The sequence below is a fragment of the Rattus norvegicus genome, chromosome 15, assembly GCF_021556685.1.
Source record: "Rattus norvegicus strain SHRSP/BbbUtx chromosome 15, alternate assembly SHRSP_T2T, whole genome shotgun sequence".
Taxonomy (NCBI): Eukaryota; Metazoa; Chordata; class Mammalia; order Rodentia; family Muridae; genus Rattus; species Rattus norvegicus.
In genome coordinates, this window is record NC_141548.1 from 32,949,888 (window position 1) to 32,970,000 (window position 20,113).

Consider the following 20,113-nt stretch of genomic DNA (forward strand, 5'->3'; position numbering starts at 1 on the left):
CACACACAGGGACATTCAAATATGAAACAAAGTTTCTTCAATTTCTTTCTCATCTTCTCCTTTTCAGAATTATCTACAATCTTTCTCCTTGGAGGTCTTTCTTATTGTTGCAAGGTGTGTCCTCATCCCCCCCCCACGCCTCCACCTCGCCCCCAATCTATATACTTGGTGAAAGTGCTTGTGCCAAGGGCAGGATTCTCTTGTGACTCTGGACCAGTCACTTCCCCTCTTGGAATCTTCAACTGTGCAGAATACGCAAGGACCCCAGGAATAAGAGGCGAACGTGAGAGTTGGCAGGAGGCGTTGGGGGTGGGGTGAGTGTTGGTGACCCGGTAGGCCGCGCAGGGGATGTGGAGGGCGGGTCGCTCGGCTGCAGGACAGCAGGCGGAGCCCGGGAGGAGGCGCGCAGCCTTGCCCTGAGCCCAGGCCAGTGCAGCCCTGGCGGGGGAGGAGTCGAGCTGACTCCGCCCCGGGCCGGAAAGTGACTCCAAACCCACTACGCGGTGTTGACGAGAGAAGTCTAGGTTGGGGGAAGGACCCGAGAAGGCCCTCCTAGGTTCGGGCTCCCATCCCCAGACCCCTGGGGCGCGGGAGAAGCGCGCCCGTTCCCCCACCCTGCGAGCACCTAGAAGAGAGGGCGAAACTCTCGGCTTTGGCGGTAGGCGCGCCGCTTCCCGGCGCTTGGGAGCTGAAGGCCTCGGCGGGAGGGTGGTCGGGCTGGGGGCGGCCACCGCAGGCTGTGGGAGGGCGGGCTGTGCCCTGGCCCCGGGCGGGAGGCAGTGAACAACCTGGATGGGGGGGCGGAGGTGGGAGTGGCTAGTGAAGGAATAAGGCAGACAGGGGCAACACCCCCACCCCAGGACTATACATAGCCTCTGGCGCGTATTCATTTCCCAAGAGGCCTTCCTCTATTCAAAAAATTCGAGACTTCTGTGCTCTGGGACTCTTTCCTCATCCACTCACTTCTTGTGATCCTCAGAATGAGCTGGAGGCCCGCTAACCCTTCCCCTCTCAGGGCGGTGGTCACCAGTTTCCTCTGGCCCGTCGCCCATCCCAGATAGCCTTGTTTATGAAGGACTTACTCTCAGGGAGAGGCCTGTGTACAGATAATTTTCTATCTTCTCTACCCGCAAGGTGGACTTGCTACCTCCTGGGGCTGTTTACCAGTTCTGTAACTAGGTGCGACCTGTTGATTGTTGGATGTATGCCGCGTGATTAGGATTTGGGTTGAACGGAGACAGAAACTTTGAGATTGCCTCTGCCCTTCCAGGACTCCACAGGTAGAAGCCATGTCTATTTGGGGGTTTGCCTCCCCGACTCCCGACCGCTTTGCGGTGTCTGCGGAGGCCGAGGACAAGGTTCGGGAACAGCAGGCTCGCTTGGAGCGTATCTTCAGCGTAGGAATGAGCGTCCTCTCCAAAGACTGCCCAGAGAACCCTCACATCTGGTTACAGCTTGAGGGCCCCAAGGAGAACATCTGCAGAGCCAAGGTGAACTCTTCCTTTCCAGGGCTTTCCTTTTAGTACGCTGCCCCTCCCCTAGAGGAGGGGCTGGGGAGTGCCTCTTGGCTATCTTATTGGCTGCCTCTGTCCTGAGCTTTGAGGCACTATGTCGTTCTTTTTATTTAGAATTTTGGTTTCACTTCTGTTATGATGGCCTAGGTTCTGTTGGCATTTAGAAACAAATCACTTCATGCTCTCGGGGAAATCCCCACTGTACAGGTGGGCCTTGCCAAGGAATTCCCTGGGGTTGAGAGGGGGCTGGCCACCCCAAACCCTTGGACCCAAGGACATTAGGCTCCACCACTTGACAGCCCTCTGGTCTGTTCTTAAATGTCCATGTCTAAGTGTGAATAGTAACAGTATCTACTTAGATGGTGTAATGGCTTGGAGCTCAGGGAGAACAGTGAATCTGAAGGGATGGCTTCTAGAAGTTTCCTCTCTGACCTTCCCATCTAGGAATACCTGAAGGGGCTCTGCAGTCCAGAACTGCAGAGTGAAATCCGCTACCCACCCAGACTGCACTGCATCTTTGTGGGAGCCCAAGGCTTCTTCCTTGACTGCCTGGCCTGGAGCACTTCTGCCCACCTGGTGCCTCTGGTTCCTGGCTCTCTGATGATCAGTGGCCTAACTGAGGCGTTTGTGATGGCCCAAAGCCGGGTGGAGGAGTTAGCACAACGACTGAGCTGGGGCCTTCTGCCACTGTCTTGTCCCGGAGCCCTTGACAATGGCAGAGTGCTGAGAGACTTCTCTGCCCTGCTACAGACTAGGGAGGATGCCTACACAGAGGCCCTGCTGCAGCTGCCCCTGGCCGTGCAGGAGGAGCTCCTGAGCCTGGTGCAGGAGGCTTCTAGAGGGCAGGGTCCACAAACACTGCCCTCTCATGAGGTGGGGAGCCCAGGCATGTTGAGTTCTCAGTATCAGGGAGTCAGGGCTCCCTTGAGTGAAGATAGGGAATCCCTGGCCACTGGAGTGGCAGGGTTGGGAAAGTCTCAGGCAGTGAGAGGACCCAGTCATGCTGTGGAGAAAGAGGGAAGGAAACAGGATGCTGTCAGGGACATGGGTTCAGGATGGAAGGAGCCGTCTGGGGAAGAGGTCTGTGAGACAGGAGTTGCTTTTAGGTCACAGCTAGCAGGTGGAGGAGCAGAGGAAGTAGCACCCTTAAAAGGAAGGGCCTTCGGGAAACAGGAGGTTCCTCAACAAAGAGGAGGGTTTGGTGTTCAGGGTGAACCTTCTGGTGCCCATGTGCCTTGTCAGAGGGCAGCTCCAACCCGGGGAGCCTCTCTCCTCCAGCGGCTCCATAATGGGAACACCTCGCCTCTGAGAGTACCTAGCCCTCCGCCGGCGCCGGAACCCCCTTGGCCCTGTGGAGACCGAGACCGAGACCGAGATCGAGATCGAGATCGAGATCGAGATCGGGGAGACAGGGGAGACAAGCAGCAGGCTGGGGCTCGAGGCCGAGGGTCTCCATGGAAACGAGGCACTCGTGGTGGCAACTTGGTGACTGGCACACAGCGTTTCCAGGAAGCCTTGCAGGATCCTTTCACCCTGTGCCTTGCCAATGTGCCTGGCCAGCCAGATCTCCGCCATGTTGTCATTGATGGCAGCAACGTGGCCATGGTGTAAGTAGCCGGTGGGACTGAGGTCCGTGGAGGGTGGGTAAGACAGACCTCTTCGTCTGTTCTGCAGGCAGCTGCTGAGGGGCTGATGCTGCGGCCTCTCTGGGTCCTGAGCGCTGACCCTTTCTGTTGCAGGCACGGCCTCCAGCACTACTTCTCAAGTCGGGGCATTGCTCTTGCTGTGCAGTACTTCTGGGACCGTGGCCACCGTGACATAACCGTCTTTGTGCCTCAGTGGCGCTTCAGTAAGGATTCCAAGGTCAGAGGTAAGTTGGGTCTGGTCATCTGTGTCCTAGTGAGGCTGGGTCCACCTTGAGAACCCTGTTGTATCTTGTTCTGCAGAGAGTCACTTCCTGCAGAAGCTGTACTCCCTGAGTCTGTTGTCCCTGACACCCTCCCGAGTGATGGATGGCAAGAGGATTTCTTCTTACGATGACAGGTAGTTGTGGCCCCGTGGTTTGATATTTAAGGTGTCTGGTGGGATTTGGAGTAGGACGGAGTTGCTCCTAACCTCTGGAGTGGAGTTGGTTTCCACGGGACAGATGACAGGGGTGGGTAGCCCAGCTCTGCAGGTGAGAGGAGCCGGGCTGTACACCGAGATTGCTTACCTTCTCACTGCTCACCTCGTGCTTGTATGAAGCGCTTTATTGTCTGCAGATACTGGGCACCTGAGCTCTGCAAAAGCTGGTGGCATAAATAGGTGACAGAACCCCCAAATGCAGAACAGTTGTTTGAACATTCTGGGAAAGGGGGAGCAAACCTTTAAAGTAAGTAGAACGCAGGAACACAATCTTTGAACGGTAGGAGCGTTTGGAACAGGGTATGGTGAGAGGCCACCAGGCTCAGGATGGAAGGGACTGTTGGAATCCCAGCCCCAGGTTTCCTTAGTGATCTGCTTTCTCCGTGGCCTCGACCCTAACTCTTAGTGAATCAAATCAACCTCTTTGTCTCAGGACCCTTCTCCATTCATTCACCCTTCTTGTGAATGTCAAAGGAGGCTAAGTTACGTGCTTGCCTGTTCCTGGTGCTAAGCAGGAGTCCAGTGAGGTTCCCTCTTAACATTGCATGGGCCCAGTTAAATGTGGCATGAAGCTGGGTGTGGTAGTCACTCCTGTTGTCCCAGCACATGAGAGACTGAAGCAGGATAGTTAGTCCCTATCAATTTGAAGCCAGCATGAGCTACAGAGTATGTTCCAGGCTAGCCTGGACAACAAGGTGAGACCCTGTCTCAGTGCACTAAGAAAAAAATAAAGGCAAGAAGTGGTGTGTAATACCATCTCTGTTTATAGAGGTAGAGGCAGAAGCCAAGTGGTTAACTCCCTTGGCAATAAAAATTAGAATTTAAGGTTACCATTTAGGCAAAGTCAAATATAGGGTTTGTTCCTGCCATACTCGCACACGTGGTGTGGAAATACATGCGTTTAAGGCTAATCGGCTATTTTAAAACCTTCGTAAAGTTTACGTTCTATTTCACGTGTAGTGGTGTTTTGCCTGCGTGCATGGGTGTGCACTGTGAGCGTGCCTGGTGCCCAGAGTCCCGAAAGGGTGTTGGAGCTTCTGGAGCTGGAGTTCCAGGCTGTTGTAAGTTGCCTGATGTGGATGCTGGGAACCAAATGCAGGGCTTTGCTGCACAGCTGGTGCTCGTTCTTAACCTTTGGGCCATCTCTCTGGCTCGATTTAAAATCTTTTAATAGCTGTAAATACTTATTCCTTTAGACATTCATTCAGTTTTTAAAAATTAGTTTCCAAGTCACAGTGGTTATCTCAGTTTATTTTCCTATAATGGTAATAAAATACTCTGACAGGAGAGACTTCCGGGGCCGGAGGAATGGAATGGCTAAGGGGTAAAAGTGCTTGCTGCTCTTTCAGGGGACCGAGCGGCTTGTTTCCCAGCACTCACACCGTGCAGCTCACACAGCTAAATGGACTTTGTGAGCCCGCAGTGTGTATGTGCAGACACATACAACCGGACTTGGATCGCTGGGCCCAAATGGTAAAAGGAGTGGACTGACCTCTGCAAGTTGTTCTCTGATCTTCACATTCTCATTGTGTCACGTGTGTATGCACACACACACACACACACACACACACACACACGCACACACACACACACACACACACACTGTGCACACACACACACACACACCACACAAATTTAAAAAGCAACTTTAAGGGTCGGAGAGCTAGCTCAGTGGTTAAGAGCACTGACAGCTCTTCCAGAGGTCCTGAGTTCAATTCCCAGCAACCACATGGTGGCTCACAGCTATCTGTAATGGGATCTGATGCCCTCCTCTGGTGTGTCTGAAGATAGCTACGGTATAATGCATAAAATGAATGACTCTTAAAAAGCAAAAAGCAACCTTAAGGAGGATAATTTCAGCTCTCAGCTTCAGCTTTTGTCAGTTTCAGGTTCTGTCCATCATAGGTGGGAAGTCACTGTAACAGGAACTTAAGGGTCACATCACATCCATGGTCAGGAAGAGAGAGCAATGAATGCATACATGATAGTGCTCAGCTTGCTTCCTCATAGGATCCAGAATCTGCTGCCTAGGGAATGGTGTCACTCACAGTGGATTGATCTTTCCACTCTAATTAGCGACCTTCTTACAGACCACCTGATCTAGACGGTCCCTCTCTGTGAATGCTTCTCAGGTGATTCCAGGTTGTGTTAAGTTGACAGTTAAATCTAAGCAGCAGAATGATTGTATGTTTTAGCTTTCCAGATGTTTAGCTTTTACCACTTAGAAGTAAACAGTATTGTACAACAGGTACTTCACTTTCTTTGTGTCCCAGTTAGGTTTCTATGCTGTGATACATGCCATGATCCTAGGAAGCTTGGGGAGGAAGGGTTTTATTTCATCTTAAACTTTCAGGCAATTGTCACCCTGATTGGCGTTCAGGGCGGGGACCCGGAGGCAGGGATTGGTACAGAGACTGCAGGGGATGCTACTTACTGGCTTGCTCAGCTGATTTCCTTTTCTTTTCTTTTCTTTTTTTTTTGGTTCTTTTTTTCGGAGCTGGGGACCGAACCCAGGGCCTTGCGCTTCCTAGGTAAGCGCTCTACCACTGAGCTAAATCCCCAGCCTTATTTATTTTTATATGAGTACACTGTAGCTGTCTTCAGACACACCAGAAGAGGGCATCAGATCCCATTACAGATGGTTGTGAGCCACCATGCGTTGCTGGGAATTGAACTCAGGATCTCTGGAAGAGCAGTCAGTGCTCTTAACTGCTGAGCCACCTCTCCAGCTCGTCAGCTGGCTTTTTTTATATCACCCAGGGACACCTGCCTAGATGGGCACTGCCCACCATGGGCTGGTCCTTCTTTTATCAATTAGCAATCAAGAAAATGTCCCATAAACTTGCCTACAGGCAATCTGATGAATCATTTTTCTCAACTGAGGGTCCTCCTTCTAAATAATTATATTGTGTCAAGTTAGAAAAAAAAACGCAAAACAAAAAACCCCCAAACCCAACCAGGACACTCCCGCTGGGCCTGGTGTTTTTTGGACAGGATCTCATTGTGAAGCCCTCGGCTGGACTGGTGCTTCATCTGTGTAGCCCAGGTTGGCTTTGAGCTTGTGGTAATCCTCCTGCTTCTGCCTCCTGAGCGCTGCTATTTTGTTCTGGGTCTAGGTTTCTGTTTACCTAAGACAGTCAGCTGTTGTCCACATCAGCTTTGTAACAGAATTGACACTGGAGGCTGAGTCAGTTTTAATGCTCAGTTACGTAGAACCTGGGGGGTACATGATGTAAACTTGGGAAATCGGTGCAGCGAAGCACAACAGGGCCTAGGGAATGAGTGCCGCAGAGCAGGATGCATCTTCACACGAAAGCAGTGAACTGCTTAACTAGAAAGGGCCTCTTGTTTATGTCACAGAGCATGGCATCCCTTAGCTTGCTTCCCAAACGCCTGTCCTACCTGTTCCTGTTCCTGGTCTTCTCTGTACCACAGTGCTTTTCAGGTACTGACCACCCACTTCTAACTTGGAGACTTGGAGAAAGAACTCTGGGGCTGGAGTTGGTCCAGGATCCTCTGTAAATCAAGCACTTCAGGACCTGGGGGTAGGGAGCCCTATTGTGACTGTGTTTTACAGGAAGGAAGGGTTGCTCATTGAGAAGGATGTGGGCTGGATCACTTTGGTTTTAAAAGTCTAAAGTCTACCCACCACCTTGTGAATGTTATTGTGGATGCAGAGTTACTAAAACGGGACCTGGGTATGGTGGCAAATATCTTTAATGCCAGCACTTGGGAGGTAGAGGCAGAGGCAGGAAGATGAGGAATTTGAGGTTAGCTTCAGCCATTCAGTGAGTTGGAGGCAAGCCTGGGCTATGTAACCTCCTGTCTCAAAATAAAACAAAATAGAACAAGAGGATTACTAAAGTGGGCTTCAGGTGTCTTTATTAAAATTTTGGGTTTGGAGAGATGGCTCAGTGGTTAGGTGCACTGGCTGATCTTTTAGAGGTTCTGAGTTCGGGCTGGAGAGATGGCTCAGCGGTTAAGAGCACCCGACTACTCTTCCAGAGGTCCTGAGTTCAATTCCCAGCAACCACATGGTGGCTCACAACCATCTGTAAAGAGACCCGATGCCCTCTTCTGGTGTGTCTGAAGTCAGCTATAGTGTACTTATATATAATAAATGAATAAAATCTTAAAAAAAAAATTTAGAGGTTCTGAGTTCAATTCCCAGCAGTCACATAGCAGTTCACAATCTTATGCCCTCTTCTGGTCTGTGGGCACACATGCAGACAGACAAAGCACCTGAAAAAACCAACCTCCCCCCAAAAAACCCAAAACAACAACAACAAAATCATCAAAAAAATCAAAAGAAACTCTTAGAAACCATAACAAAAAATTTTGAAGTTTTATTTTTCTATTTATTTTTTGAGATAAGGTCTCCCAAATGTAGGCTGGCTTCAGGCTCAGTGAGTAACTGGGGATGACCTTGAACTCATTCCCTTGTCTTCACCTTCTGAATGTGGCAGTTGCTGGTGTATGTTACCAGGCCCTGTTCATGTGGTGCTGGAGACAGAACCGAGGGCCTCATGCATGCCAGCTGGGCACTCCACCAAGCAAGCCTTAGTGCCGGAAAGCAAGCTCCTTGGGTGCCTTTCACTAAGGGCTTAGGATGCATTCGGAGACGGAGGGAATAGTTTGAGAAACTGAAGTCAGAGAGCAGAGCATGTGTTAAGAGTATAATCTGGGGGCTGGGGATTTAGCTCAGTGGTAGAGCGCTTACCTAGGAAGCGCAAGGCCCTGGGTTCGGTCCCCAGCTCCGAAAAAAAGAACCAAAAAAAAAAAAAAAAGAGTATAATCTGATCATTCACCTTAGCTAGAGTTGAGGGCACTTGAGGGAATCCAGAGAGAGAGAGAGAGAGAGAGAGAGAGAGAGAGAGAGAGAGAGTGTGTGTGTGTGTGTGTGTGTGTGTGTGTGTGAGGGGGTAGAGTTGGGGGCGAACTGGAAGGGTGACGTGGCGCCCCTTAGCTGCCAGGCCTGGACCTGCGGCCTTTAGTCAAGGTTTTTCACTTGGGCTGGGTTGGCTGAAGGGTGGGTGTGGGAGAGCTGTGAAGGGGAGAGCAGGCGAGACTGGCAGACTGTGGGTAGTTAGGTAAGGTAGATGAATTAATTGGTTGAAGGCTGGGCAGTAGTCTTAGTTTTAATGTCTGACTTATTAAAGTGATTGTGGCCCTCGGAAAGAAGGCAGTGTGGAAGTTCTGCAGTGGAAGGCTTTTCAGAGATAAATGCAGGTTTGTGAGTAACGTGGGAGAGAGAGCTAGATTGTACTGGTTCTTAGTGTCCAGTGAAGGCCGTGGTGAATGGTGCTGTTGGGAGACACCTTAACTGCCTTGGGTTCTTCACTGTTTCTCCTCTAACCTTGGGTCTCTGTCTAGTTAGTCACGGGTAGCTGGATGATGCTGAGAGAGAAGCTGACTATGGAGGCACAGGCTGTGTGTGATCTTAGCTACTTGGGGGGCCGAGGTAGGAATGATTGAGAGTTCAAAGCCTGCTAGGGCTACAGAGCAAATTCAAGGCTAGACTGAGTAACTTAGTAAAATCCTGTCTCTGATTTTTTTTTTTTTTGTTTGTCTTTGAGACAGGTTCTCTATGTAGCCCTGGCTGTCCTGGAACTATGTAGGCCAGGCTGGCTTAGAACTCACAGAGATTCACCTACCTCTGCCTCCTGGGTGCTGGGATTAAAGGTGTGCACCATCATATCCTGCCTGTCTCCCTGCTCTGCCCAAACCTGATGATCTCTATCTCTTATCTCTGTCTGTCTGTCTATCATCTATGTATCTATCTATCTTACCTGTCTGTCTGCCTATCATCTGTCTGTCTATCTGTCTGTCCATCTATCCATTTATCTCTAACCTGTATCTATGTATCTATTATCTGTCATCTGTCTGTCTGTCTATATGTACATATGTATCATTCATCTGTTTATCTGTTGGTCATCTACTTTTTTTTTGGTTCTTTTTTTCGGAGCTGGGGACCGAACCCAGGGCCTTGCGCTTCCTAGGCAAGCGCTCTACCACTGAGCTAAATCCCCAGCCCCTGTTGGTCATCTACTTATCTATCTTTTCTATGTATCTATCATCTATATCATCTATGTATCTATCTACCTATCGTCTATCTATATCTATTTATGTATCTGTTCACCATCTATCTGTCTATCACCTACCTATCTACTTGCCTACCTACTATCTCAGTGGTAAAGCACTTGCCTAGGATGCATGAGACTCTGGGCTCAATTCCCAAGAAGCCTTCCTCACCCTTCTGCAGTTGAGTGAATGAGTTGGGAGACTATTTCCATCACCAGAAGTGGGTCACAGGCACTGTTAGCTTACTGTGGGGTCTGTCCTTGGAGAACCCCAGAACAGTGTCTGTGTTTTGAGACAGGTTCATGGTGAAGCTGGCTGAAGAGACTGATGGGATCATTGTCTCCAATGACCAGTTCCGGGATCTGGCTGAGGAGTCTGACAAGTGGATGGCGATCATCAGAGAGCGGTGAGAGAATAGGGCACCAGCTCAGACCTTTCTCTAAACCAGCTCTTCTCTGGCCACTGGGTGAGAATCTTGGGAAAGGGCTTGAAGATACCTCAAAGGATGATAGCCAGTAGCTCCTGGTGGTGTTGATCTCAGACGCCTGGGAGGGAGGCGAGGTCATCTCTGTGACTTCCTCTTTCCTCCTGTAGCCTTCTGCCCTTCACCTTTGTGGGGAACCTCTTCATGGTCCCAGATGATCCACTGGGGCGAAATGGCCCCACCCTGGATGAGTTTCTGAAGAAGCCGGTCAGGTAACGCCCCTACTTCTGCAGGCAGTCTGTAGATCTGCTGCTCTTTGAAGGATTGGGGGCATGGATGGAGTGTCACAGTTTGGGTCTATCCTTTAAAATCTCCCCAGGGAGTCCTGACGGGCCTTTGTACTGGGCAGAAGAATTTTTATTTCATTTCTCTTCTGCTCAGTGTGTTTGATGGAGCCAACTGGGGGTGGTTGATGTAGTGATAGCTGGTCGTACCCCATGCCCTCCCTTGGCTCATTAATAAGTGATTAAATAAGGACATCTCATTAGGGTTCTGTCTTCCTATGGGGTCAATACTGCCTCTCAGTGGCCTGCTTAGGAAACCTCGTAAGTTCATCTACAGCTAGAAAGAGGTGCCTGGAGGCTCAGTTTTTCCTCCAGAGTGCTTATCAGTCTTATTCTGCCTTTTTTCCAGGAAGCAGGGCTCCTCTAAGTCTCAGCAGCCCTCCAAAGGTCCCACAGAACATGGTCATCAGCAGCAGGGGAAGGAAGTGGAGAAGGGCAGTGGTGGCATTCGGAAGACCCGGGAGACAGAGCGGCTCCGGCGCCAGCTGCTTGAAGTGTTTTGGGGTCAGGACCACAAGGTGGACTTCATCCTGCAGCGGGAACCATACTGCCGGGATATTAATCAACTTTCTGAGGCCCTGCTGAGTCTCAACTTCTGAGCCTTTCTGCCCTGCATAGCTGCTACCCTACTAGAATCAGCCTCCCCCAGCCCAGCCTCCTCACTTATGGTCCCTCTGCTGTTCAGACTATGACCTAGACTCATTCTAAAATGGCGTTTCAGCCAGACAAAGTACCAGAGAAGAGAATTTGAGTGTGGGAATACTCTTGCCTGAGGTACTTTAAGGACAGATCCTTAAAGTGACTCAACGTGAGGGAGGAGTGCAGCCAGCATTCCTTCAGACACACGAGGGTACAACTCGTACCCTCGTGAGGTTTTGATCAGACTCCACTCCTCAACTTTGTCTTAACAGAGGGTTTCTGTAGGGTGCAGAGGCTGTTCCTGGAGATGGAGACTGTGGCTTCATTACCAAGTTACTTGGTTGGAGGCTAGGGTAGCCTGGAGGGGACACAAAGGGTAAGCCGAGAAAGAAAGCGCCCTCTGGCTGCCCCTCTGAGTGGCTAGGATAGGCTGAGCTGTACCCTCGTGTGTCTGAAGGAATGCTGGCTCCTGGAGGGGTCACAGCGCTATGTGCACTGTTGTAGTGGGACAGCTGAGAGGCAGAAGGTAGAGGCGGGCAGGCTTCCAGTCTCAGTTGTGCCTTGGTTGTGACCTTGACGGAGTTGCTTGGCCTTTACTTCGGGCATAAAAATAACTTTGAGGGAAACGAGAACAGAGAAGGCGGCTCCCGTGAGGAACTGTGTACATGGATCATGGCTCAGGTGTGGCTGCCTGTGGCTGCACAGGCTCCCTAACCAAAACTTCACTTTCAGAGGTGTCCACTGTCTATACCCTCGATTTTCACGCTGGGTTTTCCGTAGAACATGCCCTGTAATGGCTGCATTCCTTTCCAGCAACCTTCAAAACGCGTTAACAGAATAGTCAAGGTAGGGTTGACGGATGCGTTACTTCAGTACTCTCAGGGCTCCTCTAAATGGCAGCTGGTCAAGTGTTTCAAGTGTTTACAGATCGACGAGGCCCCGGTTAAATCCTCTTTCTGGTGTTGGGCCTAGTCACCAAACCCATGACGTCATGATTCGCAGTGCTTAATGAGACCTATCTAATATTTTCTTTATGAAAGACAGGATTCATTCGGCAAAGACACACTGCTGCATATCGGGTGTCTGGGAAGTGGAGCTGAAGCCTCAGGATTGAAAGATACCTGATTGGTTACAGACCAACTCCACTGACCTATCGTGACACCCTGTTTACATTCGAATTCCCACACGTCATTGTTTTCTCTCTGAACTCTTTCTGTGCCAGGGAATTTACTATCAACAAGGTGGCACATTCCTTATGTGGACCTGTTAATCAGTTTTTCTCTAGTGTAGTCTAACATGCTTTTCTGTTTTACTTTTATCTTCCCCAGGAATAATTCAGAGCTGGTTAACTTTTTAGAGGCTAGGGTCAGATAGAGGTATAAAAAGGTGAGGCAGGTGCCCCTGGGTTCATGTAGTAAGTCCCCCAATTAATTAGATGGTTTCCTGACTCTGACTTACTCCAGGAGACACAGAGAGTTGACTGTGTGGCCCTTTGGGTCCCAGTGTCCTTGTTTTGTTGGGCAATTTTCAGTTCACGCAAGGTGAGGTGTTGGAGACAAGTTGATCAGGGAAATGACAAGGGAAGAGAAGAGAGTGGTCTGGACTGGGCACTGGTAGAACTGCTCTTTAAGTTTGTGATTGGTGTCTTGCTCTTTTTGCCTGCCATGATGGTGGGTGTACAGGGGGCTGGGATTATCTTCCCTTTTATGCTATGGGGCCTGGAAGGCTGAATGTTCCCAAGAAGATGAGAGACGAAGCCTAGGTTTATAGAGGGACAGCGACTCTGTCTTACTGCAGTATGACAAGCTGGAACCTGGATGTGTTTATTAATTCATGGCCGTTTGGTGAATGCTGAAGGCTAACTAACCTACAGGGCCTTTCCTCTCCACTTTGGCTGGCATCCTCTGAACAGGTGGTCAGGTGACGCCAGAACTCACTGGAAATAGATTTTTATATATATTATCTTTAATCTCTGTTATAACCTCATGTCTCCCCAGTTCGTTTGGGAAGAGAGACCATGAAAGGAAAGGATGAGGAGAGAGGTAAAATGTTCAGGACCCCGTTTAGGGAGAAGAGCCAGGTAGAGGAATAGTTCTAAAGATAATTCCAGGGGAGTACAAACCAAAGAGACAGCTGAAGCCAGTGGTCTACAGACACAGTCTACCTTTATTGCCACAACTGTAGAACTTTGTCTACATAGCATGTAGGAGAACCAGGGCAACAATGTGACACAGAAGCCACAAGAAGTTGAGGAGGTTAAGGTTAGAATGAGATTAGATCCTTGAGACTGGAGTTTCTTGGAGAGAGGTGGATCAACAGAACATGGGAAGAAAGGGGAGAGAGAGAGAGTCTAAGAGCCAGATGGCTTCTGATCTCAGTCAAGTACAGCAATCACCTGACTCACTTCTCAGAATGCAGGAACAGGCCCCACCTCCTGCCTTGGGGCTCCCTTCTCTACTTAGGTTACAACATCCTTTAAGGCAGCTCCTAACTCTGGGAAGGAATACTGGTAGCCCGTGGCCAGTGTCCTCCGGGGGACCACTTTCTGGCCTTCCAACAGCATGATGGCACGCTCTCGTCCAAAGATTGCTTGTACCACAGCGCTGGGGACAGGTATGAAGGCTGGGCGGCCCAGGGCAGCACCCAAGGCCTGGGCAAAATCGGCATTGGTAGTTGTAGATGCTGGAGCTACTCCATTCAGGACTCCTTGGACGTGGTTTGCCTCAAGGGCATGATTCAGAATTCCTGCCAGGTCACTAATGTGTATCCAGGGGAAGAACTGGTGACCTGAACCAATGGGGCCTCCTAGGCCCAGGCGGAAGGGCAGAAGCATGTGGCCGATGGCACCGCCCCTGCGGCCCAGCACAACCCCTAAAGCAGACAGAAGGGTGGTAAAGGAAGGTTGTTTAGTCCTTGGAGAGCTGCACTATAATTTCTCTTCTCCCTTCCTCACAGCCTTCCCATGTGCACTTGGGAGTGGGCAGAGTTGAGGGCTGTGGATCTTCCTGGGGCTTTCCCTTTGTGTTAGCTAAAGTGATGGTGTCCTCTCACTGCAAACTCACCCCTCCTCAGCCCAGAAATCTTCTACTTTGCTTGGTTCCCAGGCCCTTGGTCCTCACCTGAACGTACCACGACCTGGCGTGTAGACTCTCCAGGAAGCCTGGCTGCTGCTTCCCATTTGGTTACCAGGTTGGAGAAAAAGTCAAAATCCCCTCCTGGGCTGTCTTCATCATACTCCTCAGTCAGGCTTGGCTGGTAGTAAGCTGTCACAGAAGGGCACTCATTTGCTCTGGCGGTCCCTGGCCTGCTGGGCCCTTCAGTGAAAGGCTCCTTAGCCTCAGGCTCCTTGGCCCTTTGGGTTTCCACAGGAGAAGAAAACCATAACTGTTTCCCCCCTTGAGCTTCTCCATGTGTTCATGCCTGAAAGTGTAGCTATTGGCTCTCAGGCTGCGTCCAGAGGCTGCCAGCTTGTAGTGGGTGGAGACAGATGTAGGTGCTAAGCTGCTTGAGCTCCACCATTCTTGACATCTGTGACTTTTTGGCAAGTTACTTCTCTGTGTGCAAACTCTGCATCTTCAATATGGGAGTAACTGTACCTACCTCAAAGTTGTTGCAAGGATTAAATGATATGTATAAAATGGTACAGTGGCTACTGCTTTTATTTTAATTGTTTGGTCTCAAAGGAGACACAGCAAAGGGAACTCTTCAAAAAGAACTGCAGTGCAGAAGGCGAGGGTCTTGGGAGTGGGGAGCTGTCATCAGCACTAGGACCCACACCACCCCTCTTTTTCTGAGGGCTTCCAGTAAAGGCTTTCTAGCCAAGTACACCCTCGCCCCCTCACACTCTGTCTTTCCACACTGAAAATACAGATCTGGGTCAGGAGAAACCTGCATGGCTGGAGGCCTAGGCAGCTACACTGGAAAGGACCCATGCTCTGGGTGCTACAGGCCCCAAGGGCTTGAACTACTTGCTCTGTTCTCCCTGGCTCCCTGGTAATGTAAGAGGTTGGTGATTTGGGGGCATACCTACACCTGTGACTAGTATCCAGGCCTGAGGTGGTTGTGCAGCTTCCGTGATGGCTTTAGCTAGCAAGTGGGTGGTATCCAGGCGGCTGGTAAGAACCTCCTTTTGGAAGGTTTCATTCCATCTGCAGAGAAGATGAAGGAAAAAGCAGTACAGATATGCAACTAACCCGTGTCCTCCCTCCTCATCCAACTCGCCTCCCAGTCGGCCAGGTGTCCTCCCCCCACCCCAATAGTCATGGACCGTATCTCTTCATCCGCAACACTGTGTTTTATTAGACACGGATATATAACAGGCTCGGAAGGCTTAAGGGGCATTTGCACGGTGTATGTCTACCATGCACAGCTCACAGGCGTTGACCCTCTCCCCCTGCGCAGGGGCTATCAGCTTTGTGGCCCTGTTGACCTTCGCAGAGGGTTGAGGATGTTCTCTCCAGCCAGGTTGATGACAACATCACAGAGGGGCAGCCCCGACCTGCTGAGCTCAGTCTGTGGGAGAAAGTACAGTGCCTGCTGGTACTGACCTTCCCGCGCGCAAACTGCCCTCCCACCCACCTTCCAGAAGCTGGACCTACCCACGTAATTCGATCCGGGCCAGGCTGTCTGGAGACCAACTTAACTTCGTGGCCCTTGGTTTTCAGTAGCTGTGTTAGGGCTGTCCCAATGAATCCCGTCCCGCCACCTGATGGGAGAGCACAAACTGTTTACTCAGGGGGGAGGAGGCAGGTCATCTGATGGTCCCTTTGGGTGACATCAGGCCTCTTCTACCTCACCCCGCGATGCAGAGGTGACACAGGTCATGGGGTTTCACAGATTCAGCTTTTGGGGCTGGGAAGCCAAGGCTAGGTTGCCTGCTTAGGAGATTGAAACCTGTGGGCCTGTTTTTCCAGCTCTGGGAGGCAGCCTAAGCCGCCCGCAACTCTCAGCCCTCCCTCACCTACAAGCACCCGCATAGTGACGGGGAGCTAGCACGCCTGCGCGAGATTTAAATACCGGACGCGACTACGCGTCTCACCTCACGCGAATTTCAGTAGGTGCACCCTCCCCGACCCGGAAGGAGTTGTAGTAATAGCGAAGGACTATAAGTTTCTCTGGGAAGAGAGGTGGATGATGCAAAGGAGATGGAGTGCAGGAAGGATCCGCTCTTAAAGAAACCAGCACAACTCTAGACCGCAAAGCGCTGGGCGCTTGTCCAGTATCGGGGCGGCCGCACCGTGGAATTCGTATTCGTCTTCTTTTCTCACTGTTCTGCCTCCTCCTGCCAGGACTCGAAGGTGCCAGGGTTTCTTCTCCACTTGATGTGCGCACGCTTGTCCTTGCTTCCTCAGTTAAGGGTCTCATAAGCGTGCGATCCACCCTCTGCTTCCCAGTTCATCCATCTCCGGGCTCCGGGAACACATATTTCACCAAGTCTAATGCCCAGGTGTAGATCATTTTGATTGATCGCCCAGCCAAAGTCAGTGTCCTTTCTTCCTTCCTTTTAGAAACGATAGGTTTTTCTCTACTGCCGGTGAAATGAGCCAATTCAAACCAGATCAGATCATATTAAAGGCAGTTTTATTGGGAAGCTGGTCTCGGCGAGTTCTCTGGCCCTAAAGAATGAGGCCAAGGGACTCGCCATGGGGAGGAGTGGGGAAGAGGAGAAAAAGAGAAAGGGCGCAAGTACAGAGAGAAAGTGGGGGGTGGGGGGAGGGAAGGAGAGGGAGAGAGAGCAGGAGCGCAAAACGTCTGGATTATATAGTGAAAAGCCTCTGGGGCAAGGGAAGCCCAGCTTCTGGGCTGGAAACTTCAAGGTTAGGGGCAAGGTATGTCAGGTAGGGACTGAGGATGCTGGGAGAATCTGGAGGCCAAGCCTGCTTTGTAAATACTTAAAAATGTAAAGTATGTGCCTCAGGCCTCAGTCAACCCCTTGCCCCTGGTCTAAAACCAAACAGGAAATGCTGCCTTTTTAGCTTCAGTGGAAACCACACTGTCTTCTGGGACTTTTAAGAACCAGTTTAGTTTGGCGTCAGCTGCTTGCTCTGCTGTCTTTAAATCCTTAAACTGTAGACAGTTGTTTCTAGCTGGATCCCAGGGTCCTCTTTTCACACTTTATGCTCCCTGTCTTGCTTGCCTCTCCCACTTCTTCTTCTGGGGCTCGTCTTTACCCTCATGAATGCTGGAGAGCGCATGTGTGGAAATAGTATTGCTTTATCGCCCCCCACCTTAATTTTTGGGACAAGGTCTCACTGAACCTGGGGCTCACAATCGGTTTAACTGGCTGGCCAGCGAGCCTGGGGCTTCTGCTGTGCTGGCTGAGATTTCAGGGACGGCTTTATATATACACAGTGTTTCACGTAGGTGGTAGAGCTCAGAATTCAGGTCCCCCAGATGTCTGCAGCAAGGAGTCTACCCGCCGAGCCATGTCAGGTCTCTGTTTCCAGACGCTATCATCCCTGGCTGCCCACAACCTTATGTTGTGAATTTAGTCACTAAGTTTTCATAGAAGCCCCAAATCTATGCAATTCAGGACCTCTGAGTTCCTGACTCCCATAAAAACCTCTCTAGATATCTCATTAAAAAAAAAAAAAAAAAAAAAAAAAGAAAACGTAGGGGCTGGAGAGATGCTGCTCAGTGGTTAAGAGCACTGACCATATGGTGGTTCATAACCAGCTGTAATGCCGTCTGAATGCCCTTTTTGTGTCCGAAGACATCTACAGTGTACTCCTATAAAATAAATCTTTTTAAAAAATTAAAATAAAAATCTAGAAGATAAAATAGTTTTGCTTTAAAAAATGTGTATGGTTGTTTTGCCAGCGTGTATGCCTCTGCCCCACGTGGATGTCTGGTGTCCTCTGAGGCCAGAAGAGGGTGTGGGATACCAGGACCTGGAATTATCTGGCACTCCAGCCCAGGTCCTCTGGGAGTATCAAGTGTTCTTAACTATCGAACTGTCTCTCCAGTGCCTCTAGATCTCTGGTTGCCTGAAATGCAGTTGATTTCATATATTAAACACCTCTCAGATCTGTTTCTGCATCTGCTAACTACGACCTTCATTCCAGTTATTCTCGTCTAAATTCCTGTACTCTTTCCTAAGTACAGGCATCTTGATTTTGAGTTTTTTCTGTACCTACACACTGGAAGCAGAATAGTCATTGAAATAACGTGACAAAAACACTGTGTCATGTGTAATATGTTCGAAGAAACCCTGCAAGTGCAGAATTACTAAGTCAGATAAAACATAAACACCGTCCACCCCTGCTTAAAGGCACTGCCAAGTTATTTAGAAAACTAAAGGGATCTCTAGAGAAAAAAAAGTATGGCTTCGCCGGATCCTCTGCTAAAGATGTGTTGCTTGGCCAAACTTCAGCTTTTGAGTCTTCTTTTAGGTTCGTCTGTGTATTTCCTTATAGAACTCAGCCAAATCTGTGAGGATAGGGACATCCTTTCCCACTGAGGCCAGACAAGGCAACCCAGCTAGAAGAACATATTTGTGTACAGGCTTTTGGGATAGCTCTGCTCCAGTTGTTTGGGACCCACATGAAGACCAAGCTGCACATCCGCTACACATGTGCAGGGAGGTCTAGGTCCAGCCTGTGTATGCTCTTTAGTTGGTGTTCAGTCTCTGAGAGCCCTAAGGGTCCAGGCTAGTTGGGTCTGTTGGTCTTCATGTGGAGTTCCTATCCCCTTAGGGCTGCAATCCTTTCTACTATACTTCCATAAGAGTTCCCAAGATCCATCCACTGTTTGGCTGTGGGTGTCTACATCTGAGTCAGCTGCTGGGTGGAGCCTCTCAGAGGGCAGCCTTGCTGGACTCCTGTCTGCAAGCATAACAGAGTTTCATTAGTAGTGTTAGGGATTGGTGCTTGTCCACGGGATGGGTCTCAAGTTGGGCCAGTTATTGGTTGGCCGTTCCATCAGTCTCTGTTCCATACCTGATCTTGGCATTTTTTGTAGACAGGGTAAATTTTGGGTCAAAAGTTTTGTGGGTAGGTTGGTGTCCCTATTGCTCTACCAGGGTTCCTGCCTGGCCACAGGAGGCAGACTCCCTAGGCTCCATATTCTCAATGATCAGGACACCCCCATTGATTCTTGGGCACCTCCCTTATCCAAGGTCTCTGTCTCTTCCTGAAGATGTCCCTTGTCTCCCCCCATCAGTTGTAGATTTCTATTCATTCTCATGGCCATCCCCCCTGTCCCTCCCCACAACCAACCCTGAATCTCCCCACTCCCCTCCCCATTCTCTCTCCCACCCAGTTCCCTCTCTCCATCTGACTTCCATGACCATTCCATTTCCCCTTTCAAATGAGACCAAAGCATCCTCACTTGTGCCCTCCATCCTGTCAGCCTCCTTGGGTCTGTAGAATGTAGCATGGACATCCTATATTTTACGAATAATATCCACTTATAAGTGAGTAGATACCATCCATGTCCTTTTGGGACTGGGTTACCTCACTCAGGATGATATTCTCAAGACCCATCCATTTGCCTGCAAAACTCATGATGTCTGTTTTTCACAGCTGAATTGTATTCATTGTGTAGACGTGCCAAATTTCTTTACCCATTCTTCAGTTGAGGGACATTTAGAGTAACTCCCTTTTTGATAATTTGGTTATCCTCCATAGCCAGCTTGGTTTTCATCCTTTACCTCCCTCTAGGTGGAGTCTGGCCATCTTGATTTGTTTGTGTATACAAGCTACCTTTCTCATTGCTGTGAGCATTGCGACCTAAGAGAGGAAGTGGTTCTTTTGGCTCACAGTTTGAGGGTACCAGTCCATCATGGCATGAAAGGCCAGAGTTGGAGGTGTCTAGTCAGGAGACAGATGAATGTGGGTATGAAGATTATTTTTTCCATTGTGTTCAGTTTGGGACTCTGGCGTATGGGACAGTGCCGCCCACAGTCAGGGTGAGTCTTTCCTTTTCCGCTAAACTTCTCTGGAAATGCCCTCATAGACACACTCAAATGTATGTCTCCTAGGCAATGT

The 20,113-nt window shown here is 49.9% G+C and overlaps 2 protein-coding genes and 1 long non-coding RNA gene across 7 annotated transcripts; 2 read left to right on the forward strand and 1 right to left on the reverse strand.

Moving 5' to 3' along the window:
• The first annotated feature begins 483 nt into the window (after window positions 1-483).
• On the forward strand, window positions 484-14,769 carry Khnyn (KH and NYN domain containing). 4 transcript variants are annotated; one of them, XR_015638129.1, is made up of 9 exons: window positions 484-658; window positions 1,271-1,490; window positions 1,959-3,121; window positions 3,254-3,384; window positions 3,461-3,557; window positions 10,018-10,125; window positions 10,314-10,415; window positions 10,837-11,306; window positions 11,584-14,769. XR_015638129.1 is itself a non-coding variant. In XM_087586408.1 (8 exons), exons 1-8 carry the CDS (start codon window positions 1,070-1,072, stop codon window positions 11,084-11,086), a joined length of 2,181 nt encoding a protein of 726 aa, XP_087442534.1. In that variant the 5' UTR covers window positions 484-1,069; the 3' UTR covers window positions 11,087-14,769. The 4 variants fall into 4 exon arrangements, 2 of the variants coding, with proteins under 2 accessions (XP_087442534.1, NP_001414529.1); XR_015638130.1 differs by having other exon boundaries at window positions 10,837-11,285; window positions 11,562-14,769; XM_087586408.1 differs by having other exon boundaries at window positions 484-1,179; window positions 10,837-14,769.
• LOC148000956 (uncharacterized) lies at window positions 3,964-7,782 on the forward strand. The gene is made up of 2 exons (XR_015638296.1): window positions 3,964-5,292; window positions 6,318-7,782. It is a non-coding gene; the product is annotated as an uncharacterized LOC148000956 (long non-coding RNA).
• Sdr39u1 (short chain dehydrogenase/reductase family 39U, member 1) lies at window positions 13,275-16,108 on the reverse strand. 2 transcript variants are annotated; one of them, NM_001399584.1, is made up of 6 exons: window positions 16,087-16,108; window positions 15,725-15,831; window positions 15,556-15,638; window positions 15,153-15,274; window positions 14,246-14,389; window positions 13,275-13,997 (listed from the first exon to the last, which is right to left on the reverse strand). In NM_001399584.1, the coding sequence occupies exons 1-6, from the start codon at window positions 16,100-16,102 to the stop codon at window positions 13,585-13,587; spliced, it is 885 nt and encodes a 294-aa protein (NP_001386513.1). In that variant the 5' UTR covers window positions 16,103-16,108; the 3' UTR covers window positions 13,275-13,584. The 2 variants fall into 2 exon arrangements, with proteins under 2 accessions (NP_001386513.1, NP_001101848.1); NM_001108378.2 differs by lacking the exon at window positions 16,087-16,108 and adding an exon at window positions 15,923-16,078.
• Window positions 16,109-20,113: the final 4,005 nt, after the last annotated feature.